At 42.3% G+C, this 25,766-nt stretch overlaps 1 protein-coding gene across 1 annotated transcript in view; it reads left to right on the top strand.

Annotated features, from left to right (window-relative positions):
• The window catches only part of LOC120034034 (cytohesin-3), a 45,451-nt gene extending 21,200 nt beyond the window's left edge, over positions 1 to 24,251 (top strand). Inside the window, exons 2-13 of the mRNA XM_038980426.1 lie at positions 3,710 to 3,792; positions 4,010 to 4,074; positions 4,871 to 4,937; positions 5,351 to 5,469; positions 6,211 to 6,291; positions 6,616 to 6,728; positions 8,189 to 8,337; positions 9,540 to 9,651; positions 14,634 to 14,710; positions 15,101 to 15,172; positions 15,573 to 15,727; positions 17,872 to 24,251. Coding sequence (XP_038836354.1) covers positions 3,710 to 3,792; positions 4,010 to 4,074; positions 4,871 to 4,937; positions 5,351 to 5,469; positions 6,211 to 6,291; positions 6,616 to 6,728; positions 8,189 to 8,337; positions 9,540 to 9,651; positions 14,634 to 14,710; positions 15,101 to 15,172; positions 15,573 to 15,727; positions 17,872 to 17,944 — 1,166 coding nt within the window. The 3' untranslated portion in view covers positions 17,945 to 24,251. The remainder of the gene's footprint in view (positions 1 to 3,709; positions 3,793 to 4,009; positions 4,075 to 4,870; positions 4,938 to 5,350; positions 5,470 to 6,210; positions 6,292 to 6,615; positions 6,729 to 8,188; positions 8,338 to 9,539; positions 9,652 to 14,633; positions 14,711 to 15,100; positions 15,173 to 15,572; positions 15,728 to 17,871) is intronic.
• Positions 24,252 to 25,766: the final 1,515 nt, after the last annotated feature.

Below are 25,766 nucleotides of genomic sequence, written 5' to 3'. Positions count from 1 at the left end.
ATCTACTCTATTTATTTCTCCTCTCTCTCTGTATCTACTCTATTTATTTCTCCTCTCTCTCTGTATCTACTCTATTTATTTCTCCTCTCTCTCTGTATCTACTCTATTTATTTCTCCTCTCTCTCTGTATCTACTCTATTTATTTCTCCTCTCTCTGTATCTACTCTATTTATTTCTCCTCTCTCTCTGTATCTACTCTATTTATTTCTCCTCTCTCTCTGTATCTACTCTATTTATTTCTCCTCTCTCTGTATCTACTCTATTTATTTCTCCTCTCTCTCTGTATCTACTCTATTTATTTCTCCTCTCTCTCTGTATCTACTCTATTTATTCCTCCTCTCTCTCTGTATCTACTCTATTTATTTCTCCTCTCTGTATCTACTCTATTTATTTCTCCTCTCTCTCTGTATCTACTCTATTTATTTCTCCTCTCTCTCTGTATCTACTCTATTTATTTCTCCTCTCTCTCTGTATCTACTCTATTTATTTCTCCTCTCTCTCAGTATCTACTCTATTTATTTCTCCTCTCTCTCTGTATCTACTCTATTTATTTCTCCTCTCTCTCTGTATCTACTCTATTTATTTCTCCTCTCTCTCTGTATCTACTCTATTTATTTCTCCTCTCTTTGTATCTACTCTATTTATTTATCCCCTCTCTGTATCTACTCTATTTATTTCTCCTCTCTTTCTGTATCTACTCTATTTATTTCTCCTCTCTCTCTGTATCTACTCTATTTATTTCTCCTCTCTCTCTCTGTATCTACTCTATTTATTCCTCCTCTCTCTCTGTATCTACTCTATTTATTTATCCCCTCTCTGTATCTACTCTATTTATTTCTCCTCTCTCTCTGTATCTACTCTATTTATTTCTCCTCTCTCTCTGTATCTACTCTATTTATTTCTCCTCTCTCTCTGTATCTACTCTATTTATTTATCCTCTCTCTCTGTATCTACTCTATTTATTTATCCTCTCTCTCTGTATCTACTCTATTTATTTCTCCTCTCTCTCTGTATCTACTCTATTTATTTCTCCTCTCTCTCTGTATCTACTCTATTTATTTATCCTCTCTCTGTATCTACTCTATTTATTTCTCCTCTCTCTCTGTATCTACTCTATTTATTTCTCCTCTCTCTCTGTATCTACTCTATTTATTTATCCTCTCTCTGTATCTACTCTATTTATTTCTCCTCTCTCTCTGTATCTACTCTATTTATTTCTCCTCTCTCTCTGTATCTACTCTATTTATTTCTCCTCTCTCTCTGTATCTACTCTATTTATTTCTCCTCTCTCTCTGTATCTACTCTATTTATTTCTCCTCTCTTTGTATCTACTCTATTTATTTATCCCCTCTCTGTATCTACTCTATTTATTTCTCCTCTCTTTCTGTATCTACTCTATTTATTTCTCCTCTCTCTCTGTATCTACTCTATTTATTTCTCCTCTCTCTCTCTGTATCTACTCTATTTATTCCTCCTCTCTCTCTGTATCTACTCTATTTATTTATCCCCTCTCTGTATCTACTCTATTTATTTCTCCTCTCTCTCTGTATCTACTCTATTTATTTCTCCTCTCTCTCTGTATCTACTCTATTTATTTCTCCTCTCTCTCTGTATCTACTCTATTTATTTATCCTCTCTCTCTGTATCTACTCTATTTATTTCTCCTCTCTCTCTGTATCTACTCTATTTATTTCTCCTCTCTCTCTGTATCTACTCTATTTATTTATCCTCTCTCTGTATCTACTCTATTTATTTCTCCTCTCTCTCTGTATCTACTCTATTTATTTCTCCTCTCTCTCTGTATCTACTCTATTTATTTATCCTCTCTCTGTATCTACTCTATTTATTTCTCCTCTCTCTCTGTATCTACTCTATTTATTTATCCTCTCTCTGTATCTACTCTATTTATTTCTCCTCTCTCTCTGTATCTACTCTATTTATTTCTCCTCTCTCGCTACACTGAGAGGACAAATCATCCTAATATTGAGTTGCACCCCCATTTGTTAAATCCACTTCAATCAGTGTAGATGAAGGGAAGAAGACATGTTAAAGAAGGATGAGACATGGGTTGGGTATGTGTGCCATTCAGAGGGTGAATGAGCAAGACAAAATATTTCAGTGCCTTTGAACAGGGTATGGTAGTAGGTGCCAGTCGCATTGGTTTGAGTGTGTCAAGAACTGCAATACTGCTGGGTTTTTCATGCTCAACAGTTTCCTGTGTGTATCAAGAATGGTCCACCACCCAAAGGACATCCAGCCAACTTGAAACAACTGTCTGAAGCATTGGAGTCAACATGGGCCAGCATCCCTGTGGAACGTTTTCAACACCTTGTAGAGTCCATGCCCCTGATGAATTGAGGCTGTTCTGAGGGCAAAAATGTTTTGTACACTCAGTGTACTCTCCCTCTCCCTTCATCTATCTCTGTGTTTCATTTATGTAGAAGTCAGTCAGAGGCTTTGAGTGGGTCCACTCGGCCGTGAGAGAAAATGATCACCACTTCTGAGATCCTTTTCCTCTGTCTACCATCTGCATTTGGCTCTGATTGGCTGCTCATCCGTGATAAGAAGCCACCGAGAGTTGAGTACCACGATGCCATCCCATCCCGACTTAATGGTCCGTGGTATCTCTTTTTGTCTTTACGGAGAGAGATAAAAAGACAAGTCAATAACTATTGACAATGGAGGGAGAGAAGAGAAAAAATCTGAATCGTAAAGCTGCTCTATGAATCAGCTGGGATTTAACCCCCCCTCCACCCCCCCTCCACTCTCCTCCCCCCTCCACTCCAAGCCATAGGATGGATAGAGAGAGAGAGAGCTGGCGAGGCAAATGCGCTGCGTAGAAAAGCACAATCTGCCACGGCTCTTGATGTGAGAATGACCTACATCCTGTGAGCCTGAGCATGCCTGCCTCTGCTTTCTAACAGGTAGTGAGCGGCTCATTTGTAAGAGCGGCTGTGTGTGATAGGAGGAGGAGGTGAGGAGGACGTCCTCAGAGAGAGGTCTGGGGAGGAAGGTTGATGTACGTGCTGCTGGTAAACTGCGGGATAAGCAGGAGGGACTGGGGAGACTCCTTATTGAGTAGAACACGTGTAAATGTCAGAGTCTGAATGATTTACCACTGGGTGCTCAGTTCACATACAGTATAGTCAAACACGTATATTATATGGTGAGTGAGAGAGAAAAGAGGGTTAGCATTTGGCCCAGATATCTCAGTGGTACTAATTACCTCAAATGAGGAAGCAGACTATCTGAGAACTAATATTGGACGATGCACGTTATAGCAGATGTTCAGCGCTGGTGTGTGTGTGCTTACCTGCTTTAGTGTGTGTGTGTGTGTGTGTGGTGGTGGGGGGGGGCAAGGTCCTGGGCGGTTTGGTTGTAATTTATGGAGGAGTTTTCCTTTTGCCAGAGAGGAAGTCAAGAGCTCTCAGAAGTTCCAGTATACTGCTAGAGAATGATGTGTTGATTTAGGAGTAGGTGGAACTGGAACTTGTCCCTAACAACAGATCCAGGATCAGATGTTTTTCCATCCTCCAAATGGTTAGGTTTAGCATTGGGGTACACTAATCTGATCCTAGATCTGTGGTTCATCAGCCTTGTGTGTTGATTTACAGCACACTAGCTATCACATCTTAATCCATGGAAGTGTCTGACTATGTGTGTAAGTAATTGTATCTTAATTCCATACTTACATCTCTCTCTTTCACAGTACCTGAAGACCTTTCCTTGGAAGAGAGAGATGAGCTGTCAAACATACGACGCAGGAAAAAAGAGCTACTGGATGACATTGAGGTGAGTCAAGAAAATGAAAAGAAATGTCAACATTTAATATATTTTATAAAGATATCACTCACCCTTGATGTGACTTTATGTGGGTGTGGCTAAAATGTAACTTTGACTCTAACCGCTTACATTGAGTCTGTTTGTTGATGTACAATGCACTGCTAAAACAACTAGAGTTGAGTTGTGAATTCAACCCAGCTAATTCTCACTCTAATCCTGTTGGCAGCGGTTGAAGTTTGAGATTGCAGAGGTGATGACTGAGATCGAGCAGCTAACCTGCGTGGGGGACAGGTGCGTAACACCCCCCTTCAACACCCCTCCCCCCTCCTAGCTGCTGTTCCCTTCTCCTCTCCAAGTCGTCCAGCCACACACCTGTCCCAGTGTGGGTTAATAATCCATCTTTGTTTGTGGAGCTGAGCCGTCCCCTCTGCCAAACAGTTGCTAAACGCCCCACAACCGCTCCTATTCAGGGACTGACAACTGATTGGCTGTTCAGGGCTCATTGGTGATGAGGTGGAGAGAGCGTGTGTTCGTGTGGATTTAGCCTTTGTGTGTCTCAGGTGCAGCTGGGAAATGGTTCAAGCTATTTTAGAAACACAGGGAGAACACAGTATACACACATGCAATAATACACACACACACACACACACACACACACACACACACACACACACACACGAACACACGAACACAAAGAAAGTGGCATATGGTTTTCATTCATTTTTCATTAGATTGAGTTTAAGTTAGATTGAGTTTCTCCTGCTAATCAGTTAGTCGGTGCAACAACCTACATGGTTGATGTTACAGTCCAAATGGAAAGAGAAGTCAAAGATCCTTGTTTTTAGAGGATCATTACATTCTCATGTTCATAGCTGACTTGGAGCAGTAATAACTGAACCCAGCCCTATGTAAACTAACAGTGTGAACTCACTAACTCACCACAATACCGTTCCGTATCCTGGATAAATACTGTACCAAGTAGACACATGTGACAGTTGACCTGGTGAACAAATACAGGCGTCAGTTGTTGATAATGCCACACCTGTTCTAGAGAGCTGATGGATCTCTCTGCTCTGTCCAATCACAGTAAAACAACACAAAGAAATAAACAGATTGCCATGGGAAGGAAGAAATTCAACATGGACCCCAAAAAGGTTTGTCTAAAGTCCATGCAATCCATGCTAAATACATTATTTACTGCACTGGTGTTAATCTGGTGTTATTGACGTTTTTATTGATTGTTTTCTGATTTCTATAAATACAGATAGAAACTTAGATGTGTACCTGTTATGCCTCCTTTAGCGATGTAGAAAATGTTACACTATAAACCATGGCCATCAAAGATGTTATCTGGTTGTGTTATCTGTATTAATGACTTATTGTAACGCCTCCTAGCTCTTCTTCAGGTCAAAACATATAACTGTGTGTGTGTGTGTGTGTGTGTGTGTGTGTGTGTGTGTGTGTGTGTGTGTGTGTGTGTGTGTGTGTGTGTGTGTGTGTGTGTGTGTGTGTGTGTGTGTGTGTGTGTGTGGCTTGGAGTGCTAACAAAACTGTGTGTGTCTTCCAGGGGATCCAGTTTCTGTTGGAGAACGACCTTCTCCAGCACACTCCTGAGGACGTATCCCAGTTCCTCTACAAAGGAGAGGGCCTCAACAAAACTGTCATAGGGGACTACTTAGGAGAGAGGTAACAAACACACTGCTCTAACCTCCTCTGTTTTCATCTCGCTTTCTATCTCTCTCTCTCTCCCTCTTTCCCCCTCTACCTCTCTTTCTCCCTCTCTCCCCATCTCACTCGCTCCCTTCTCTCCCTCCCTCTCTCTTTCCTACACTCTGTCCATCTCTCAGGGAGATTTCTCCCTCTGTGCGTGTATAAGCCCGGGCATAAAGCCTCGGGAAATGGATTGTCTGGATTTACGGAGCATAGCGGCGGCAGTAGACAAGGGGCCATGCCAGTAAAACAGAGATCTGCTGTGCCTGGCTACATGTGTTTGATATCTAGGACACGTGGGCCACCTCGCAGGGATGTGACTGTCAGAACAACCTGTGTAGCAAACAGAGAGCAGAGTCTGAGGCTCTGTGGCTGGGATACATCCTTTTCTTTACAAAAGGCCCTTAAGAAAGCAACAACATCTTGTATGTTAAGTTGGTTGTATGCACAAACAAATAGCAATTTATTACGACCAGCAATCTTATCATATTGTATAATGGTTTGATAGAGTCATAATCTAGAGGAGGGGTGGAGTTGGGTTTTAAAAGGGCCTCTCCCCTAACAGACATTTCAGTTCCTATAGGGATTGAAAGAACCTTGACCTCTAATAGTTCTGTTTTGGAAGTGCGAGACTGATCTTGACCAACACTGAATACCAGACATTTCCTGGCCTGAATCTGAGAACCTGACACACTGTATGTTCCTCATCTCTCCCAGGGATGACTTCAACCTCAAGGTGCTGCAGGCGTTCGTAGACCTTCATGAGTTTGCAGATCTCAACCTCGTACAGGCTTTACGGTGAGCTGTTTCTGCATATTACTGTGCTAAGATTCCCAGCTGTTCATCACATTTAAAAAAAATAATATAGTAATATTTATTATTGATAATGTGCAGTCAATACACTTTATGATGATGTTCTGCTTTCAAGACACTTTTGGAGCCTCTGTTTTCTTTCTCATTGGTTTTCCTGTGTTCTCTTTCTCTCTCTCTTTCTCTCTTTCTCTCTCTCACTTTCTCTCCTCACATCTATGTTTCTGTCCCTCTCTCTCTCCCTCCCTCTCCCTCTCTCTCCTTTGCTCTGTCTCTCTCACTCTCTCTCTCTCTTTCTCTATGCTGGTGTAGACAGTTTCTGTGGAGTTTCAGACTGCCTGGTGAGGCTCAGAAGATCGATCGTATGATGGAGGCCTTCGCTTCGCGGTACTGCTCCTGCAACCCCGGTGTCTTCCAATCCACAGGTACATACACACACACACACACACACACCACACACACCACACACACACACACACACACACACACACACACACACACACACACACACACACACACACACACACACACATTGGACGGACCCTGTCATAAAGAGCAGTGCCAGACCACCCCTGCCTTAGATCAATGCGTCAGTCTCCATGTCTCTCTACTTTATAGCAGACCTTACTTTTAGGTATAAATTCTAAGGACGTGGCTCCACTCTAGAACTCTCTGGTCCTAAAACCAGTCTTTGTTGTATAGTAAATGTTTTACATGCTATACCTCTTTAGACGGAGTGGAGTCGCTCTATAAAACCTCTACAATACCCAACCCTACATGTACATTTGTCTTTGTGGAAAAGGAAGTCTTGAATTGCTATAACTATTAAAAACCCAAATACCGGTACACTCACATTTCTAGAATCACTCACTATCAGTCGGTACTTGACTCTCTGTCCGATGACTTAATGCATCATTAGCCATTGTTGCTGACAGACTTGTGGTTCATTGTTGCTGTGTCATCACTACTTGCATGGCTCCTCTAATAAGGACTTTGATCACTGGTCAATAACAGAGGGTCATTAGTGACTAGTGAGGCACGCTCTGGCCACACGTTGTCTCTGTCCCCTACCATCATCTCTGTCCCCTACCATCATCTCTGTCCCCTACCATCATCTCTGTCCCCTACCATCATCTCTGTCCCCTACCATGATCAATGTCCCCTACCATGATCAATGTCCCCTACCATGATCAATGTCCCCTATCATCATCTCTGTCCACTGCCATCATCTCTGTCCCCTACCATCATCTCTGTCCTTTACCATCATCTCTGTCCCTTACCATCATAAATGTCCTGTTCTATTCAAGGTCCTGCTCAGAATTTTCAGATATAAATCTATTGTGTAGAACAAATATAATTGTGTTTGTCATGTACCATAAGGGATCATGTCAGGTCTATACAGTAATTTCTATCCTCAATGTTCTGTCCCTCTCCCCTACATCTTCCTAAACAACCAGGGGCCTGTTACAGAACATTCATATAGAAATGTATTGTCTAGAACATATATGATATTGTGTCATGTCAGCTCTATGTTCTATCTGCAGTGTTGTGTCCCCTGTCCCAGTAACCAGTGGTGGGTTGATGAATGACATGTGGTCTTGGCCTCATGAATATGGATGTCTTGCAGTGGTGACACGCCGACTTAGTTATAGCTGCTTCTGCTGCGTCCCTCTGGGGACTGGTGCTCTGACACACACCAGGTTAAACGGCCAGGGGTTATAGAACAGAGTGGGGGGGGGGGGGGGGTAGTGGGTGGTAGAGTAATGATTGCAAAGTCATAGCGGCACACACACACACACACACACACACACACACACACACACACACACACACACACACACACACACACACACTTCACACCTCCTCTCTCTGCTGTCCTCCCCAGACACGTGTTATGTCCTGTCCTTCGCCATCATCATGTTGAATACCAGCCTCCACAACCCCAACGTCAGAGACAAGCCCCCCGTAGAGAGATTCATCTCCATGAACAGAGGCATCAACGAGGGAGGAGACCTGCCAGAGGACCTACTCAGGGTGAGAGTGTGTGTTTGGTGTGTGGAGTGGAGGGGTTGGATATGGTTGATGAGTGTGTGTGTGGAGTGGGGGGGGGGGGGGTTGGATATGGTTGATGAGTGTGTGTGTGTGTGTGGAGTGGGGGGGGGGGGGGGGGGGGGGTTGGATATGGTTGATGAGTGTGTGTTTGTGTTTGTCCTACGTCACGTAGAAAAATGCTAGCTCATTTAATGTGCTGTTCTTTCAGGCCAGTAATGCTAATGATGAACATTATTATCTAACAATCTTAGAGAGATAATCACACAGCCTTCAGCTCAACCGCAGTTCAAAAGGGCACACACATAACACATAACACATAACACTTAACACTTAACACTTAACACTTAACACATAACACTTAACACTTAACACTTAACACTTAACACTTAACACTTAACACTTCTTGCAGTTGGCTTGTTGTTCCTTTCTCTCCCAACAGTTCTCAAAGTTGTAACTCAGATTGTCAAATGTGTCCCAGTATTTAACACCCAGTTTCAGCCCCTACGAATGAGCACACCCTCCAACAATTTCCTTTTCTAACAAGTCCTTCATAGAATGTTGTTCTGTCATGTTTTATGCACTGTTGATTTAGTTACTGGGATGGCTGTTAGAAGATGCAGGAAGTGGCTGTTCAAGTGTTATGAGTTGAACACTAATGCTTTCCACCGCCTTTTCCCGCATCACCATTTCTCTCTCTCTCTCTCTCTCTCTCTCTCTCTCTCTCTCTCTCTCTCTCTCTCTCTCTCTATCTCTCTCTCTCTTTCCCAATGCTTTTGCCCTCTCTCCTCTCTCTCCATCACTCCCTCCTCATCCTTCTCTCTCTCCTTCTCTCTCTCCATTGCTCCCTCCTCATCCCTCTCTCTCTCTCTCTCTCTCTCTCTCTCTCTCTCTCTCTCTCTCTCTCTCTCTTTCCCAATGCTTTTGCCCTCTCTCCTCTCTCTCCATCACTCCCTCCTCATCCTTCTCTCTCTCCTTCTCTCTCTCCATTGCTCCCTCCTCATCCCTCTCTCTCTCCATCTCTCCCTCCTCATCCCTCTCTCTCCTTCTCTCTCCATCGCTCCCTCCTCATCCCTCTCCCTCTCCTTCTCTCCATCACTCCCTCCTCATCCCTCTCTCTCTCCATCGCTCCCTCTCTCCCTCCTTCTCTCCATCACTCCCTCCTCATCCCTCTCTCTCCTCTCCAGAATCTCTATGAGAGCATTAAGAGTGAACCCTTTAAGATCCCAGAGGATGATGGGAACGACCTGACTCACACGTTCTTCAACCCAGACAGAGAGGGATGGCTGCTCAAACTGGGTTAGTAGAGATGAGAATGCAGTCCCTTACTTAGAATGCCTGCATCACACCCACCTCTCTGTTCCAATGTCTCCACTAGCATACTACTTACAATGAAGCAATGTATTGGAGATGCATTCTAAGTGCTATGCTATTGCTATGCACTGTTTTTGGTTCCTCTTACACCGTTCTCTTGTTATGAACCAGTACATTGTTTCACTGGCTGACCCTTGCAGCTAAGATACAGATTTAGCTGTGGACTGTAATGTTGCAGTCTCTCAAGCAATGTGTTTTGCTGCATGACTCACGTCTTGTTGGTACGATATGAACAAGGTTCAGTGTTCAGGGTTCTCACACAGTGGGCTGCTATCTGTAGTGTTGTCTATTTTAAACCGCCAGATTCAAGGTTTTCAGGATGTTGAAGATTCAGGAATAAATATTTCACAATCTTTGGCCAGTTTAAAGGATATTCGAGCAGGATTGTATGTAAATGGTTGTATGTTAATGTTGAAGTTGAAAGAATCACCATGGTAAATCACCATGATAAGGTGCATTTGAGGTCACAACTGTTAGTAACATTACACTGTATGACCCAGAGACAGGTAGCAATGTCTCTCTACACACAGTCAAGCTGACCTGTTACCATGGTTGCAGCATTAATTGAGGGAGCGGTCATCATCAGCTCTCCCACAATGCATTGATCACAAAATAACCGGGGGCTGTGGAACTGACGGGTGTCATAGCAACACTCAAAGACAATCATTTTATTTATTTATATTATACAGAGCTCTCTCCTTCCTACATATAGTAGTGCAGTTTCCCACATTTTAACCCTCTTATCACATTTTTCTCTATTGTTTCTCTCCCATGTTTTTGATGTTTTATTTGTTTATATGGGTTTTTGATTGTCATCCCTTGTCTCCCCTTCCTCCTCCCCAACATTATCTTGGTGTGATATCTTTATAATATTTAGGGTTTTCTGGTTGGCCGGCTGTAAGGTTGCATACACATTATTTTCTGTTGTGCTTATTTTCTCTGACCTCTCACCTCTCTGTCCCTAACCTCCATCTCTCTTTTCATTCCCTTCTCCCATTACCTCCATCTCAACCCACTTTTCATTTCCTGTTTTTATTGCGTCCTCCAGTCCCTGACATGGAGTGTTTTGGACAGTTCCCTGTTTCAACAGCTGTTGTAACATTGCCATCCAACTGCCTTATTATGACTTGTTAGGGTTAAAGGCCAACTCAGTGCAGGTGGGCCAAGCCTTGTCTCACACACACACACACACACACACACACACACACACACACACACACACACACACACACACACACACACACACACACACACACACACACACACACACGCACACACACACACATACACACCCTGGCTCAGACATGCTGCACATTCCACTGGCTCTATGTAACGTCTCTGCAGTCTCATCAAACCCAGTATATATATGTAAGCAAATAGTCCCAGTGTGCCTTAAGACCTGTGAATTATTATATTATAGTGCTCTCTCTCCCCAGGCAATTTACAACTGGAGTTTTCTCTGTAATAATTCTAATTTGGCCCAGTACAAATAAACCCTGAAGGCTATGAACGAATTAGTCTCTTTTAGAGAGGATCACTCTGTACACTGTGGAAATTAAGAGAAAGGATTTAAGCATTTTACCTTATGTAAATACGCCAGGCAAAACTCCCCAGAAAAGTCTATGAAAACAGCGTGTATATGATTAATTACTTTTTAGCATGGATTTATCGACTAAAAGACAGAAAGGAAATGAGAGATTCAATGAAATGAATAAGACCAAAGATGGTGCTAAAAACTCTCTGGTAGTACTTAGTGTGCATTACAAACATGTGTTTTTCCATGGACACTACTGCCCTAAGGGATGGTCAGTGATGAGCCCTGTAGGAATGTTGGGACAAAGCTCTCCCACAAGAACGTTGTTAGGACAAATCCCACTCACACACACCCAGGAAACCACAGGATGCACAGTCAGCCTGCCACACCACATCCTATGACATGTCTCACCTGGAGGGCAAGAAAAACAACAAACGGAAAACGGGATCATTCCAGATATTCTCAGCTGTGGATTAATAACTATCAATTGTAGAAATAGAATGGATAGAATGGAGGTGCAAAAGACAACCATCACTTTGTGAAAGGCTGGTCATGGCTCACATCAACACCATTATCCCAGAAACCCTAGACCCACTCCAATTTGCATACCGCCCAAACAGATCCACAGATGATGCAATCTCTATTGCACTCCACACTGCCCTTTCCCACCTGGACAAAAGGAACACCTACGTGAGAATGCTATTCATTGACTACAGCTCAGTGTTCAACACCACAGTACCCTCAAAGCTCATCACTAAGGTAAGGACCCTGGGACTAAACACCTCCCTCTGCAACTGGATCCTGGACTTCCTGACGGGCCGCCCCCAGGTGGTGAGGGTAGGTAACAACACATCTGCCACGCTGATCCTCAACACAGGAGCCCCTCAGGGGTGCGTGCTCAGTCCCCTCCTGTACTCCCTGTTCACCCACGACTGCATGGCCAGGCACAACTCCAACACCATCATTAAGTTTGCAGATGACACAACAGTGGTAGGCCTGATCAACGACGAGACAGCCTATAGGGAGGATTTCAAAGATCTGGCCGTGTGGTGCCAGAATAACAGCCTATCCCTCAACGTGATCAAGACTAAGGAGATGATTGTAGACTACAGGAAAAGGAGGACCGAGCACACCACCATTCTCATCGACTGGGCTGTAGTGGAGCAGGATGAGAGCTTCAAATTCCTTGGTGTCCACATCACCAACAAACTAGAATGGTCCAAACACACCAAGACAGTCGTGAAGAGGGCACGACAAAGCCTATTCCCCCTCAGGAAACTAAAAAGATTTGGCATGGGTCCTCAGATCCTCAAAAGGTTCTACAGCTGCAACATCGAGAGCATTCTGACTGGTTGCATCACTGCCTGGTACAGCAATTGCTCGGCCTCCGACCGCAAGGCACTACAGGGGGTAGTGCATACGGCCCAGTACATCACTGGGCCTAAGCTGCCTGCCATCCAGGACCTTTACACCAGGCGGTGTCAGAGGAAGGCCCTAAACATTGTCAAAGACCCTAGCCACCCCAGTCATAGACTGTTCTCTCTACTACCACATGGCAAGCGGTACCGGAGTGCCAAGTCTAGGACAAAAAGGCTTCTAAACAGTTTTTACCCCCAAGCCCTAAGACTCCTGAACATCTAATCAAATGGCTACCCGGACTATTTGCATTGTGCACCCCCCCAACCCCTCTTTTTACGCTGCTACTACTCTCTGTTTATCATATATGCATGGTCACTTTAACTATACATTAATGTACATACTACTTCAATTGGCCCGACCAACCCGTGCCCCCACACATTGGCTAACCGGGCTATCTGCATTGTGTCCCACCCACCACCTGCCAACCCCTCTTTTACACTACTGCTACTCTCTGTTTATCATATATGCATAGTCACTTTAACCATATCTACATGTACATACTACCTCAATCAGTCCGACTAACCGGTGCCTGTATATAGCCTCGCTACTGTTATAGCCTCGCTACTGTTATAGCCTCGCTACTGCTATTTTTCACTGTCTTTTTACTGTTGTTTTTATTTCTTTACTTACCTATTGTTCACCTAATACCTTGTTTGGCACTGTTGGTTAGAGCCTGTAAGTAAACATTTCACTGTAAGTTCTACACCTGTTGTATTCGGCACACGTGACACAAACTTTGATTTGATTTATAACTCAAAAGTATGAAATTGGATCAGGGCTTACTTCTCTCTTGTTATATCTGTCTATTTCTACGCTTTTTGTGTGGCATGTACAACATGGTAGCCCAGTTTACCCAACTAATACACAGATAATCGTGTGTGTGTGTGTGTGTGTGTGTGTGTGTGTGTGTGTGTGTGTGTGTGTGTGTGTGTGTGTGTGTGTGTGTGTGTGTGTGTGTGTGTGTGTGTGTGTGTGAGTTCTCCATTTTCCAACACAGTATTGGTGTATTTATTGCTCTCTTCTCAACATCTCTGCCTTGCATCTCTGTGTGTTTCATTTCAGCTGAACGCTGCACTGTATTGGGCTGTAGTTGCCTGAGGGGGAACACTGTTAAAAACTATTTCAACTGTGTGTTGCCTCCCCTCTATACCCCTCAGCTTTGGTATACCCATGCTACAAAACCTAACAATCTTTGCTTGGGGGTTTGGTGTGTGGGTGCATTTGTGCTTACACATGCGTTTGTGTGTGTGTGTGTGTGTGTTATTCCTCCAAGGGTGCTTTAGATGCCAAGTTAGGTTCATATCAAGTGTGGTGTGTACCTTCCTTCTTCTGGAGATCCAATAGCATTTTATTCCGTTGCCTTTAAAAAATGAATGAGCAAAGTTAGCAATAATTCAGAAGTTGTGTGAGTAATCATTTAATCGTTGAATATTCTCTATGCAGTAACTGGAAGATGTAACCAATCACGTTGCTGAACAAATCCTGTGATGGAATTGCATCACCTCTCAATCAGTAGTGCCAAGTACCAACAGCAGAGTTCATTGGCTTTGATCTTTCAGTGTCTTAGGTCCACAGGAGGAGGATGGGCTGTTTTAGAGGAAGTGTAAGGTCTCTCTTCTCTCCTCTTTCTCTCTCTCTCTCTTTCTCACTCATCTTCTATTTCTCCTGTGCCATTGGTATACATGCTTTACGTACAGTATATAGATTTTCTGCCGTTGTTTGAGACAAATCTCACAGCAACTTTATTTATTTATCTTGGCTGATTTATAACACTAGAGCTGTCATGTTATTGTGGTCAAGGCGGCCATTACTTTGCCTACTTTCCAGCTCTGGTCTTGTTGGAGTGCCTTCCTCCTGTTGTTCCTACTGTGAGGAGTATGGTGGAGGCTGTCAGTCTGTCACTAATTCCATGGTGTCATCACTTCCTGTTTCCTCTTCCTATTTCCTGTCTCAGGGGGAAGAGTGAAGACCTGGAAGAGAAGGTGGTTCATCCTGACAGACAACTGCCTGTACTACTTTGAGTACACAACAGTAAGTATGTGTGGATCATGCGTGTGTGCGACAGCAGTATTGTAGGCAAGTACGCTTTTTGCCTGTGTGTTTGTACATGCGTTTATATGTGGTAGTATAACTGGAAGCTTTTTATCACAGCATCTTTGTCGTAGCATTTGCCTCTCTATCCAGAGATAGCTGCTTTATCAGCAGTCTGTCCTCTACCCTTGTATTATCCTAGAGGATCATATCATTATCTCTCTGTCCTCCAGACGGCCTGGCTGCCAGACACTAACATCATTAGTTATATTAGAGAGAGCAGAGCAGAGGGGAATGAAGGTTGTTTTCCAGTCTATGAAACAATGTCACAGATCATGTCTTGTTCTCTCTCTCTATCTCTCTTTCTCTCTCTTCCTCTCTCTCCTCCAGGATAAGGAGCCTCGTGGGATCATCCCCTTAGAGAACCTCAGTATCAGAGAGGTGGAGGAACCCAGGAAACCAGTGAGTGCTTCATGATACTGCATCACATCCCTTCTGAAACCTTATTATGTCACTATTATATTAGGTGGTACTAGTAGTCAACCTCAGCCACAAGGTTCCACTCACCAGTGGAGAAACCCAACTCATGATATCACCAGGGGTCAAAAGTCAACATAGTCTTCCATATTTCTAGTCATGTATTTGACCTGGAACATGTAACCTAGTTGAGGATAGGGTCTCTCTAATTGTTGTGCAATACAAACACCCTTTCACCTCCACCTTGTTGGGATTATGCTACAATGCTAGTACCCACTCAACTCAACCATCTCCTCACCCATCAGAACTGATTGCTGGGGAAAGACACTAGGGTTTCCAAAAGTGTTGGACCACCCTTTCACCACTACCCCCCCCCCCCTCCCAGAACTGCTTCGAGCTCTACAACCCCAACCACAAGGGTTCGGTGATCAAGGCGTGTAAGACGGAGGCGGACGGCCGGGTCGTCGAGGGCAACCACACAGTGTACAGGATATCGGCGCCCACGACTGAGGAGAAAGAGGAGTGGATCAAGTCCATCAAGTAAGATTCCTGACCGCCACATTTACTATTTAGGCTACAATGCTAGTTAGCTTCCCTCCACTCCCCACCATATTCACTATTTAGGCTACAATGCTAGTTAGCTTCCCTCCGCTCCCCACCACATTTACTATTTAGGCTACAATTCTAGTTAGCTTCCCTCCACTCCCTACCACATTTACTATTTAGGCTACAATGCTAGTTAGCTTCCCTCCACTCCCTACCATATTCACAATCTAGGCTGCAATGCTAGTTAGCTTCCCTCCACTCCCCACCATATTCACAATCTAGGCTGCAATGCTAGTTAGCTTCCCAAAACCACTCCCCAACACATTCACTATCTAGGCTGCAATGCTAGTTAGCTTCCCAAAACCACTCCCCAACACATTCACTATCTAGGCTGCAATGCTAGTTAGCTTCCCAAAACCACTCCCCAACACATTCACTATCTAGGCTGCAATGCTAGTTAGCTTCCCAAAACCACTCCCCAACACATTCACTATCTAGGCTGCAATGCTAGTTAGCTTCCCAAAACCACTCCCCAACACATTCACTATCTAGGCTGCAATGCTAGTTAGCTTCCCAAAACCACTCCCCAACACATTCACTATCTAGGCTGCAATGCTAGTTAGCTTCCCAAAACCACTCCCCAACACATTCACTATCTAGGCTGCAATGCTAGTTAGCTTCCCAAAACCACTCCCCAACACATTCACTATCTAGGCTGCAATGCTAGTTAGCTTCCCAAAACCACTCCCCAACACATTCACTATCTAGGCTGCAATGCTAGTTAGCTTCCCAAAACCACTCCCCAACACATTCACTATCTAGGCTGCAATGCTAGTTAGCTTCCCAAAACAACTCTCCAACACATTCACTATCTAGGCTACAATGCTAATTAGCTCCCCCAGGGGTAATACGGGAAGGATTAGTTATCGCTTAAAGCCACCCGGGGGATGGGGATCGAGCCCAGCTAGCCTGACCAGGAAAGGAGGCTCAAAACTGGGCTAAAGCCCCAGCGCTTCCCCCCTGTTGCCACAGATTCTAACCATTACCATGCAGTGTGTGTGTTATCTTCTCCAGAGGGAGTCAATAAGGATTTAGCCAAGATAAAAGGCTTTTATGTCAATCACATTTCCTCAGTAAAATAGGGATGGTCGTATAGTCACGCTCCTTATCCTCTTATCTTTAATCGCGATTTAGGACAGTTTTTAAACAAACAGTGAAGACTACTTTTAGGGGACCATCTGTGTGAGTTTGGAAAATTCTGAACTGGGCTATGAAGCTCTTATATAACTGTATCAAATAAATGTTATGTAGGCTAACTCAATATATTTGCTATACTGTAGCGCCATTGTAATAAGTCAATATTTGGTATCACATTCATATCCATTTCAATGTGTCGCAATGTCTTTTCATGGATAAACGTCATCCTATTACATTCTCTGTTGAATTTATTTCCAGAAAGAAAGGCGCCCCGGGGTTTCTTCTATTGTTTTTCTGAAATTAGGTTGCGGTAAATAACCAAAAGCTAAAAAAAGGAGAGGAATTGTTGTCATAGCTCAGAGACATAGTCGTATATGGGGGACAATGTAAAGGGAGTAAGAGAGAGAGAATCCGCAGTGGGGGGTTGAGCCGGTTTTGGCTTTGTGCTGGTGCTAACAGGATTTTACACCCGTGAAACTGAAACTGCGCTCTGTGCCGGAGCCAGAATGGCTCTGTGACTCACTTCGCTTTGTACCGAGTGCCTTCTCTCCCAGAAAAAGAGAGCTGGAGTGTCGATAACTTAGAGCACTATTGTTTGCCCTGCACTCCAACCTATAAACCTGGAAAACTGCAGAGAGGAGAGAGTATGCTAGAATGAGAACACTTGGAAGGGTTCTAGAACAGGGAATCGGGGAACGACATTCCACAGAATCTCTGAAAGAGATGGAACCGGAGTGCTGAGGAAAATAAGAAAAAAGGGGGTGGGTAGGTTTTCTTCAGAAACCATGGAAACAAAACTAGGTCACCTAACAACCTTTTATTTATTTGATCTAGTTAGTTAAGGCAGCGGTTTGTAGAAATGTGGCCGCATTTCCATATCAAAGATGCTCAAGTTTCCCCCTGGCGTATTATTATTTATTTGTTTTGATTGGCTGTTCCAGGGCGAGCATCAGCAGGGATCCCTTCTACGATATGTTGGCCACCAGGAAAAGACGGATTGCCAACAAGAAATGAGGAGGGACATTCCTTCCAGGGACACCCCTCATCCCAGGACATCCCAAACTGGGACACCCCAAACCCCCTTTCCTCAGCCCACCAATCCTCTTCCCCAGACAGATCTTACTCATGAAGTTAAACACCACTTCCACACTCCCCCTCCCTCCTCACCCATCCCTCCCTCCACTCCCACGGACAGACTCCACTCATGAAGTTCCCTCCCTACTATCCCTCTCCCCCTGGACCCCCAGAACCCAACTTGTCACTAGAGAGATGGCTGGCCAACCAAAGATAGCCATCTGACCCTTCAGACCCTGATAGAACTCGCACCCGGTCTTGAAGACAACGAGGACAGGCTCCGGTCTTGAAGACAGCCCCCCTCCCCATTCTGGACACTTCCCCAGCCGTGGCTGCAGTACCAGGGGCTGGAGTTACAGGGACATGACGTCCCAGGACTAAAGCAGAGGACCAATATATGTACCAACACAGGGAGACGTCCCTCTATAGGACCAGTGTGGTTCAGCCACACTACAGATTACCAAGGGAAGCCAGTGGGATGTATTAACATGTATTAACACACATTCTCTCTTTCTCTCTCTGGCTCTCTCGTCTCTTTACTCCCCCGCACTGCCCTCCTGTGTCCCCCACATTCCTTCTGATTACTTCCATGTGTTTCTAGCAGGGGTTGGAACAGAAAATATTTCCCAATCATTCCATTCCGAGCAGAAACCCAATTTTTTTCATTCCGTTCCAGTGTTCCGACCAGAAAATAAAGTTCTGAACCAGTTCCAACCCCCCAAAAAGTAACAGCTTATATAGTTCCTTTTCATCAAATGTTTAACCTGTGAAATCAACATGCGTTTTTACGTTTAGCAAATCTATTTACTCCACCAATTAGTGCCGATAGAGCAGCTTGCTATGGAACGGGTTAGATTGTTGTTTACATTTTTAATTGGTCACATAAGTGCAAGTGTGAGATGTGACTGAAATTTCATGGGTGGGGCAAGAGAGAGAGAGAGAGGTGGATATGGAGGGGGCTTGGCTTGAAGCTCTAAACATCATGGCAGGACTTGAATTAGAATGTGTGTAGGGTATTACTAGCCTTATAACTTCACTGAATTACCGAATAGTTTATACTAGAATTGATATGTATTTATTTTTGGAACTCAAAAGAACATTATTACCTGGTTCTCAAGATTTGAAAATAACAGTTATGTTCCGGAACACTAGAGATCACTTTTGTACACGGTTCTGTTTCTGTTCCTCAAAACATTTATTTATTTTTCCTGTTCTGTTCCCTGAACTGGTTCCAACCCCTGCTTTCTAGGTGTCTTCTGCATTTGGGCAACTTGAAAAGCAAAACTGCAATTTTTCACATACACATGCATGTATGTCTGTTTGTAGATATACCATAAAGTGCGTTTAGAAGTGGGTGTGCCAACTTGTGTGTGTATCTACACAGTATATATGCATGTATGTATGTAAACACAGTAGTGTGCAAGCCAAGAGCAGACATTTAACACAACGACTATCTTAATGCCATCTCTGACATCCATTATACAGAAAAGTTTTTGTGTGATCATTTATAAAGATGGTAGAAAAACAGAGTTCCTCTTGTGAATGTTCAGGTGGATGGAGAGACATGGCAGAAAGAGGAGAGCGGATGTGAGAGATGGAGTGAGTGTGTCAGAGAGGGAGGGAAGGAGAGAAAGTTCCAGGGCTGCAGTAACCGTACATGAACATGTGACCTGACCAGGAACAAATCTGGGCCTTACACTCCTGGCCCTAAACATAAGCCATGTAATCATCCCACTATGGTGCTCAACTCTTTTCCCCAGGTGCCATTGCAGCAGTTCTGCTGCAATCTCAGAATACAAAGCTAGGTTAGTGCTGAAATTAGGAAGACACAACCTAGAAAAACTACAACATTACAGTCTTGAGTCAGCTGGACTGATTCCATACATTGTGTGGACCACAGAATATTAAAATGTGCATACTTTTTACTTTGGTTGTGAATTATAGGGGTGGTTACATGGACCTATATTTAGCCTACGATTGGAGTGTCTGCAATGCAACTGAACAAACTTTGAAAATGTGTTGTAGTCTAAGAGTATGCTTGAATATGGGTTTGTGAAACAGTCCAATAGGGTACCAGTCATTTTAAGCTTTTCTTTCAGTGTCTCGAGGTCCAAACCTATGCCAACTGCATCAGTGAGGGGCGATGCGTTGATGTGACCCGTATGCTTTTCATTTGTAACCCAAGATCCTTGCTTGCTTTTTGTGTTCCCCTTACAAAATATAATCTACCATCTTGTTTGTATTTATTTTCTTTGTCAAATGGTTCCATTCTGTCCGTAAGCGTTAAAACTAAAGACTTAAGTTATGTATATGTAAATAATGTATAGGTTTTATGGGTCTCCTTTTTGTTGTTGTATGAATACTCTGAAACATTTTACACCTACTGGCTGTACTTTGCATCAGGTCAGTTTGGGGTCTTCTGTACACAAGTCAAAAACATGATCATAAACAAATACTATATAACGTGATGTCAGGAAAAGTCCATTTCCAGCAGGTATGAGGATGATGGCGATGGGGGTGATGATGTGGATGAATAGGATATGGGTGGTAGTAATACTGATGATGATGATGATGATGATGATGGTAAGGCAGATGTTGAGGATGAATAGGATATGGGTGGTAGTAATACTGATGATGATGATGATAAGGCAGATGTTGAGGATGAATAGGATATGGGTGGTAGTAATACTGATGATGATGATGATGATGGTAAGGCAGATGTTGAGGATGAATAGGATATGGGTGGTAGTAATATTGATGATGGTGATGATGATAAGGCAGATGTTGAGGATGAATAGGATATGGGTGGTTGTAATACTGATGATGATGATGATGATAAGGCAGATGTTGAGGATGAATAGGATATGGGTGGTTGTAATACTGATGATGATGATGATGATAAGGCAGATGTTGAGGATGAATAGGATATGGGTGGTAGTAATATTGATGATGATGATAAGGCAGATGTTGAGGATGAATAGGATATGGGTGGTAGTAATACTGATGATGATGATGATGATGGTAAGGCAGATGTTGAGGATGAATAGGATATGGGTGGTAGTAATATTGATGATGGTGATGATGATAAGGCAGATGTTGAGGATGAATAGGATATGGGTGGTTGTAATACTGATGATGATGATGATGATAAGGCAGATGTTGAGGATGAATAGGATATGGGTGGTAGTAATATTGATGATGATGATAAGGCAGATGTTGAGGATGAATAGGATATGGGTGGTAGTAATACTGATGATGATGATAAGGCAGATGTTGAGGATGAATAGGATATGGGTGGTAGTAATACTGATGATGATGATGATAAGGCAGATGTTGAGGATGAATAGGATATGGGTGGTAGTAATACTGATGATGATGATGATGATGATAAGGCAGATGTTGAGGATGAATAGGATATGGGTGGTAGTAATAGTGATGATGATGATGATGATGATAAGGCAGATGTTGAGGATGAATATGATATGGGTGGTAGTAATACTGATGATGATGATGATGATGATAAGGCAGATGTTGAGGATGAATAGGATATGGGTGGTAGTAATACTGATGATGATGATGATAAGGCAGATGTTGAGGATGAATAGGATATGGGTGGTAGTAATACTGATGATGGTGATGATGATAAGGCAGATGTTGAGGATGAATAGGATATGGGTGGTAGTAATATTGATGATGATGATAAGGCAGCTGTTGAGGATGAATAGGATATGGGTGGCAGTAATACTGATGATGATGATGATAAGGCAGATGTTGAAGATGAATAGGATATGGGTGGTAGTAATACTGATGATGGTGATGATGATAAGGCAGATGTTGAGAATGAATAGGATATGGGTGGTAGTAATACTGATGATGATGATAAGGCAGATGTTGAGGATGAATAGGATATGGGTGGCAGTAATATTGATGATGATGAAAGTGATGATGTCCGAACTATAATGCTGACTGATAAAGTTGAATCCAGTAGAGTTTTTCTATGTGTTTGTAAGATATGACCCCTGATCTCAGGGCAGAATATTACCTTCTACTGCCCCTTGTGTGGGGCTATAGCTAAATGAACTTTTCTATCTCTGTAAAAGCTATTGGTCCCATTGTACATTACGTGGAAAGCTGCATAAAGTATACAAAGACTACATCCGTTGTACGACGCATTTATTTATTTATTGAGCTTGACCTACATATTTGCATATGCAATTAATCACCCAGTTTATCAGTAGACAATATGCTGAAATGTATATTTTATTAAACTTAGTAGGTCATGGATCATAGGTTATTAAGTTCTTAATTTATGTTAATCATCTAAGTACCAACTGTCATCGGTAGTAATTATTTAAATAGTCATTAGATACAATATTTGCCTGTTTTTTATATGGTGGAAAAGAAAATGTAACTGGAAAAAAAACATGTCCTGAACAGTAACCAACCAACTGACGTCCAACCCATGTCTATGAACATTCTAATGAGTTTAGAGACAGATGGTCAATATGGAGTGGTGGGAAAAGTCTACAGTGCAAGAAACCCTTTACTGATGGTTAAAGTCTATGAGAAACCCTTTACTGATGGTTAAACTCTATGTGAAACCCTTCACTGATGGTTAAAGTCAATGAGAAACACTTTACTGATGGTTAAAGTCTATGAGAAACCCTTTACTGATGGTTAAAGTCTATGAGAAACCCTTTACTGATGGTTAAAGTCTATGAGAAACCCTTTACTGATGGTTAAAGTCTATGTGAAACCCTTTACTGATGGTTAAAGTCTATGTGAAACCCTTCACTGATGGTTAAAGTCTATGTGAAACCCTTTACTGATGGTTAAAGTCTATGTGAAACCCTTTACTGATGGTTAAACTCTATGTGAAACCCTTCACTGATGGTTAAAGTCTATGAGAAACCCTTTACTGATGGTTAAAGTCTATGTGAAACCCTTTACTGATGGTTAAACTCTATGTGAAACCCTTTACTGATGGTTAAACTCTATGTGAAACCCTTTACTGATGGTTAAAGTCTATGAGAAACCCTTTACTGATGGTTAAAGTCTATGAGAAACCCTTTACTGATGGTTAAACTCTATGTGAAACCCTTTACTGATGGTTAAAGTCTATGTGAAACCCTTCACTGATGGTTAAAGTCTATGTGAAACCCTTTACTGATGGTTAAAGTCAATGAGAAACACTTTACTGATGGTTAAAGTCTATGAGAAACCCTTTACTGATGGTTAAAGTCTATGAGAAACCCTTTACTGATGGTTAAAGTCTATGAGAAACCCTTTACTGATGGTTAAAGTCTATGTGAAACCCTTTACTGATGGTTAAAGTCTATGTGAAACCCTTCACTGATGGTTAAAGTCTATGTGAAACCCTTTACTGATGGTTAAAGTCTATGTGAAACCCTTTACTGATGGTTAAAGTCTATGTGAAACCCTTTACTGATGGTTAAACTCTATGTGAAACCCTTCACTGATGGTTAAAGTCTATGAGAAACCCTTTACTGATGGTTAAAGTCTATGTGAAACCCTTTACTGATGGTTAAACTCTATGTGAAACCCTTTACTGATGGTTAAACTCTATGTGAAACCCTTTACTGATGGTTAAAGTCTATGAGAAACCCTTTACTGATGGTTAAAGTCTATGAGAAACCCTTTACTGATGGTTAAACTCTATGTGAAACCCTTTACTGATGGTTAAAGTCTATGTGAAACCCTTCACTGATGGTTAAAGTCTATGTGAAACCCTTTACTGATGGTTAAAGTCAATGAGAAACACTTTACTGATGGTTAAAGTCTATGAGAAACCCTTTACTGATGGTTAAAGTCTATGTGAAACCCTTTACTGATGGTTAAAGTCTATGTGAAACCCTTCACTGATGGTTAAAGTCTATGTGAAACCCTTTACTGATGGTTAAAGTCTATGTGAAACCCTTTACTGATGGTTAAACTCTATGTGAAACCCTTCACTGATGGTTAAAGTCTATGAGAAACCCTTTACTGATGGTTAAAGTCTATGTGAAACCCTTTACTGATGGTTAAACTCTATGTGAAACCCTTTACTGATGGTTAAACTCTATGTGAAACCCTTTACTGATGGTTAAAGTCTATGTGAAACCCTTTACTGATGGTTAAAGTCTATGAGAAACCCTTTACTGATGGTTAAAGTCTATGAGAAACCCTTTACTGATGGTTAAACTCTATGTGAAACCCTTTACTGATGGTTAAAGTCTATGTGAAACCCTTCACTGATGGTTAAAGTCTATGTGAAACCCTTTACTGATGGTTAAACTCTATGTGAAACCCTTCACTGATGGTTAAAGTCTATGTGAAACCCTTTACTGATGGTTAAAGTCTATGTGAAACCCTTTACTGATGGTTAAAGTCTATGTGAAACCCTTCACTGATGGTTAAAGTCTATGTGAAACCCTTCACTGATGGTTAAAGTCTATGTGAAACCCTTTACTGATGGTTAAAGTCTATGTGAAACCCTTCACTGATAGTTAAAGTCTATGTGAAACCCTTTACTGATGGTTAAAGTCTATGTGAAACCCTTTATTGATCAGCAAACAGACATAGATAAGGTCAGAGTAATATGAGTTCCCCCCTTAATTGGCCAATAAATAGATACACAGTGTCTAGATAAGGTGTGCAAATACATCTATTGAAAGAGGGGGACCGAGGTCTTAGGTAACATAGTGGGCAGATGGGTGTTTAAGTCCTGATTCTGTACCCTTCTGACCTGAAGGGGGGATTCTGTCTGCTTTATAGTGTAAGTGATGCAACACTGACTCCCAGTGTATTGATGTGACATTACAATACATGGAAGCTAAATTTAAATCCAATCCATTAACCTGTGTTATGATACCAATGGTTTGTCGAGACTGATGGTTTATACGGTTGTGGCTACCATTACAGCGCCATCTAGTTGTCACGTTGGGGATAGCAGCTGTTGACAACTAGCATTTCAGCTAAGCCCTAACACTTTTCCTACCCTTCATTAATTCTCCTATCCTGCTGCGTTAGTTCTCAAAACATCAATATCACGAAACTGGAGTTAATGAATGAAATTGCATTTCATCAACAGGCAATGTCATTAAAAAGATTTTGAAAAGTCTATTTATTTCCCACATTTAGATATTCTCCAGATATTGTACAGTACAGTTTGAATGCAACAGTTGCTATGCCGAAGGCGTGAAGCTGACACTCAGAATTAATCATTTTAAGCAGCAACTACACATTTGACTTGTTTTACAATGGTTTGCTATATTCATACAATGTACAACAGTTCTACATATGCATGTATAAAAATCTGTCTAAGAGTAAATACCAATTACTTTTCAAATAATTCATTTTTACATGATACAAAAACAAAGCATTGTTTGGGGGGAGATTCCATAACATGAAAACGTAATTTTGGCAGATCCGTGAGCCAGCAGGGACACATCAATTTAAAAACTCCAACATGAAGCAAACTACACAATTTAACACATTTAAAGGTGCAATCTGCAGTTGTTTCATCCATTTTTGGACCTCTTAAGAATATGATGTTATAATATTACAAATGCCTCATGTGCTTAGTTCAACTGTCGTAACCATCAGAAACCAAAATAAAAGCTTGTTTCACTCCAATGTTTGTAAACAAACACTATATACCTTCAAAACATGGTAACAATAATTTAGATATCATGGATGGCCAGTCCTTGCATCTATAGCTCTGTCTATGAATTTGAGAGTTGTTACATTTCACCAGCCCCAT

This window comes from Salvelinus namaycush, chromosome 41, assembly GCF_016432855.1.
Source record: "Salvelinus namaycush isolate Seneca chromosome 41, SaNama_1.0, whole genome shotgun sequence".
Taxonomy (NCBI): Eukaryota; Metazoa; Chordata; class Actinopteri; order Salmoniformes; family Salmonidae; genus Salvelinus; species Salvelinus namaycush.
This window is presented reverse-complemented; position numbering and strand designations above follow the sequence as displayed.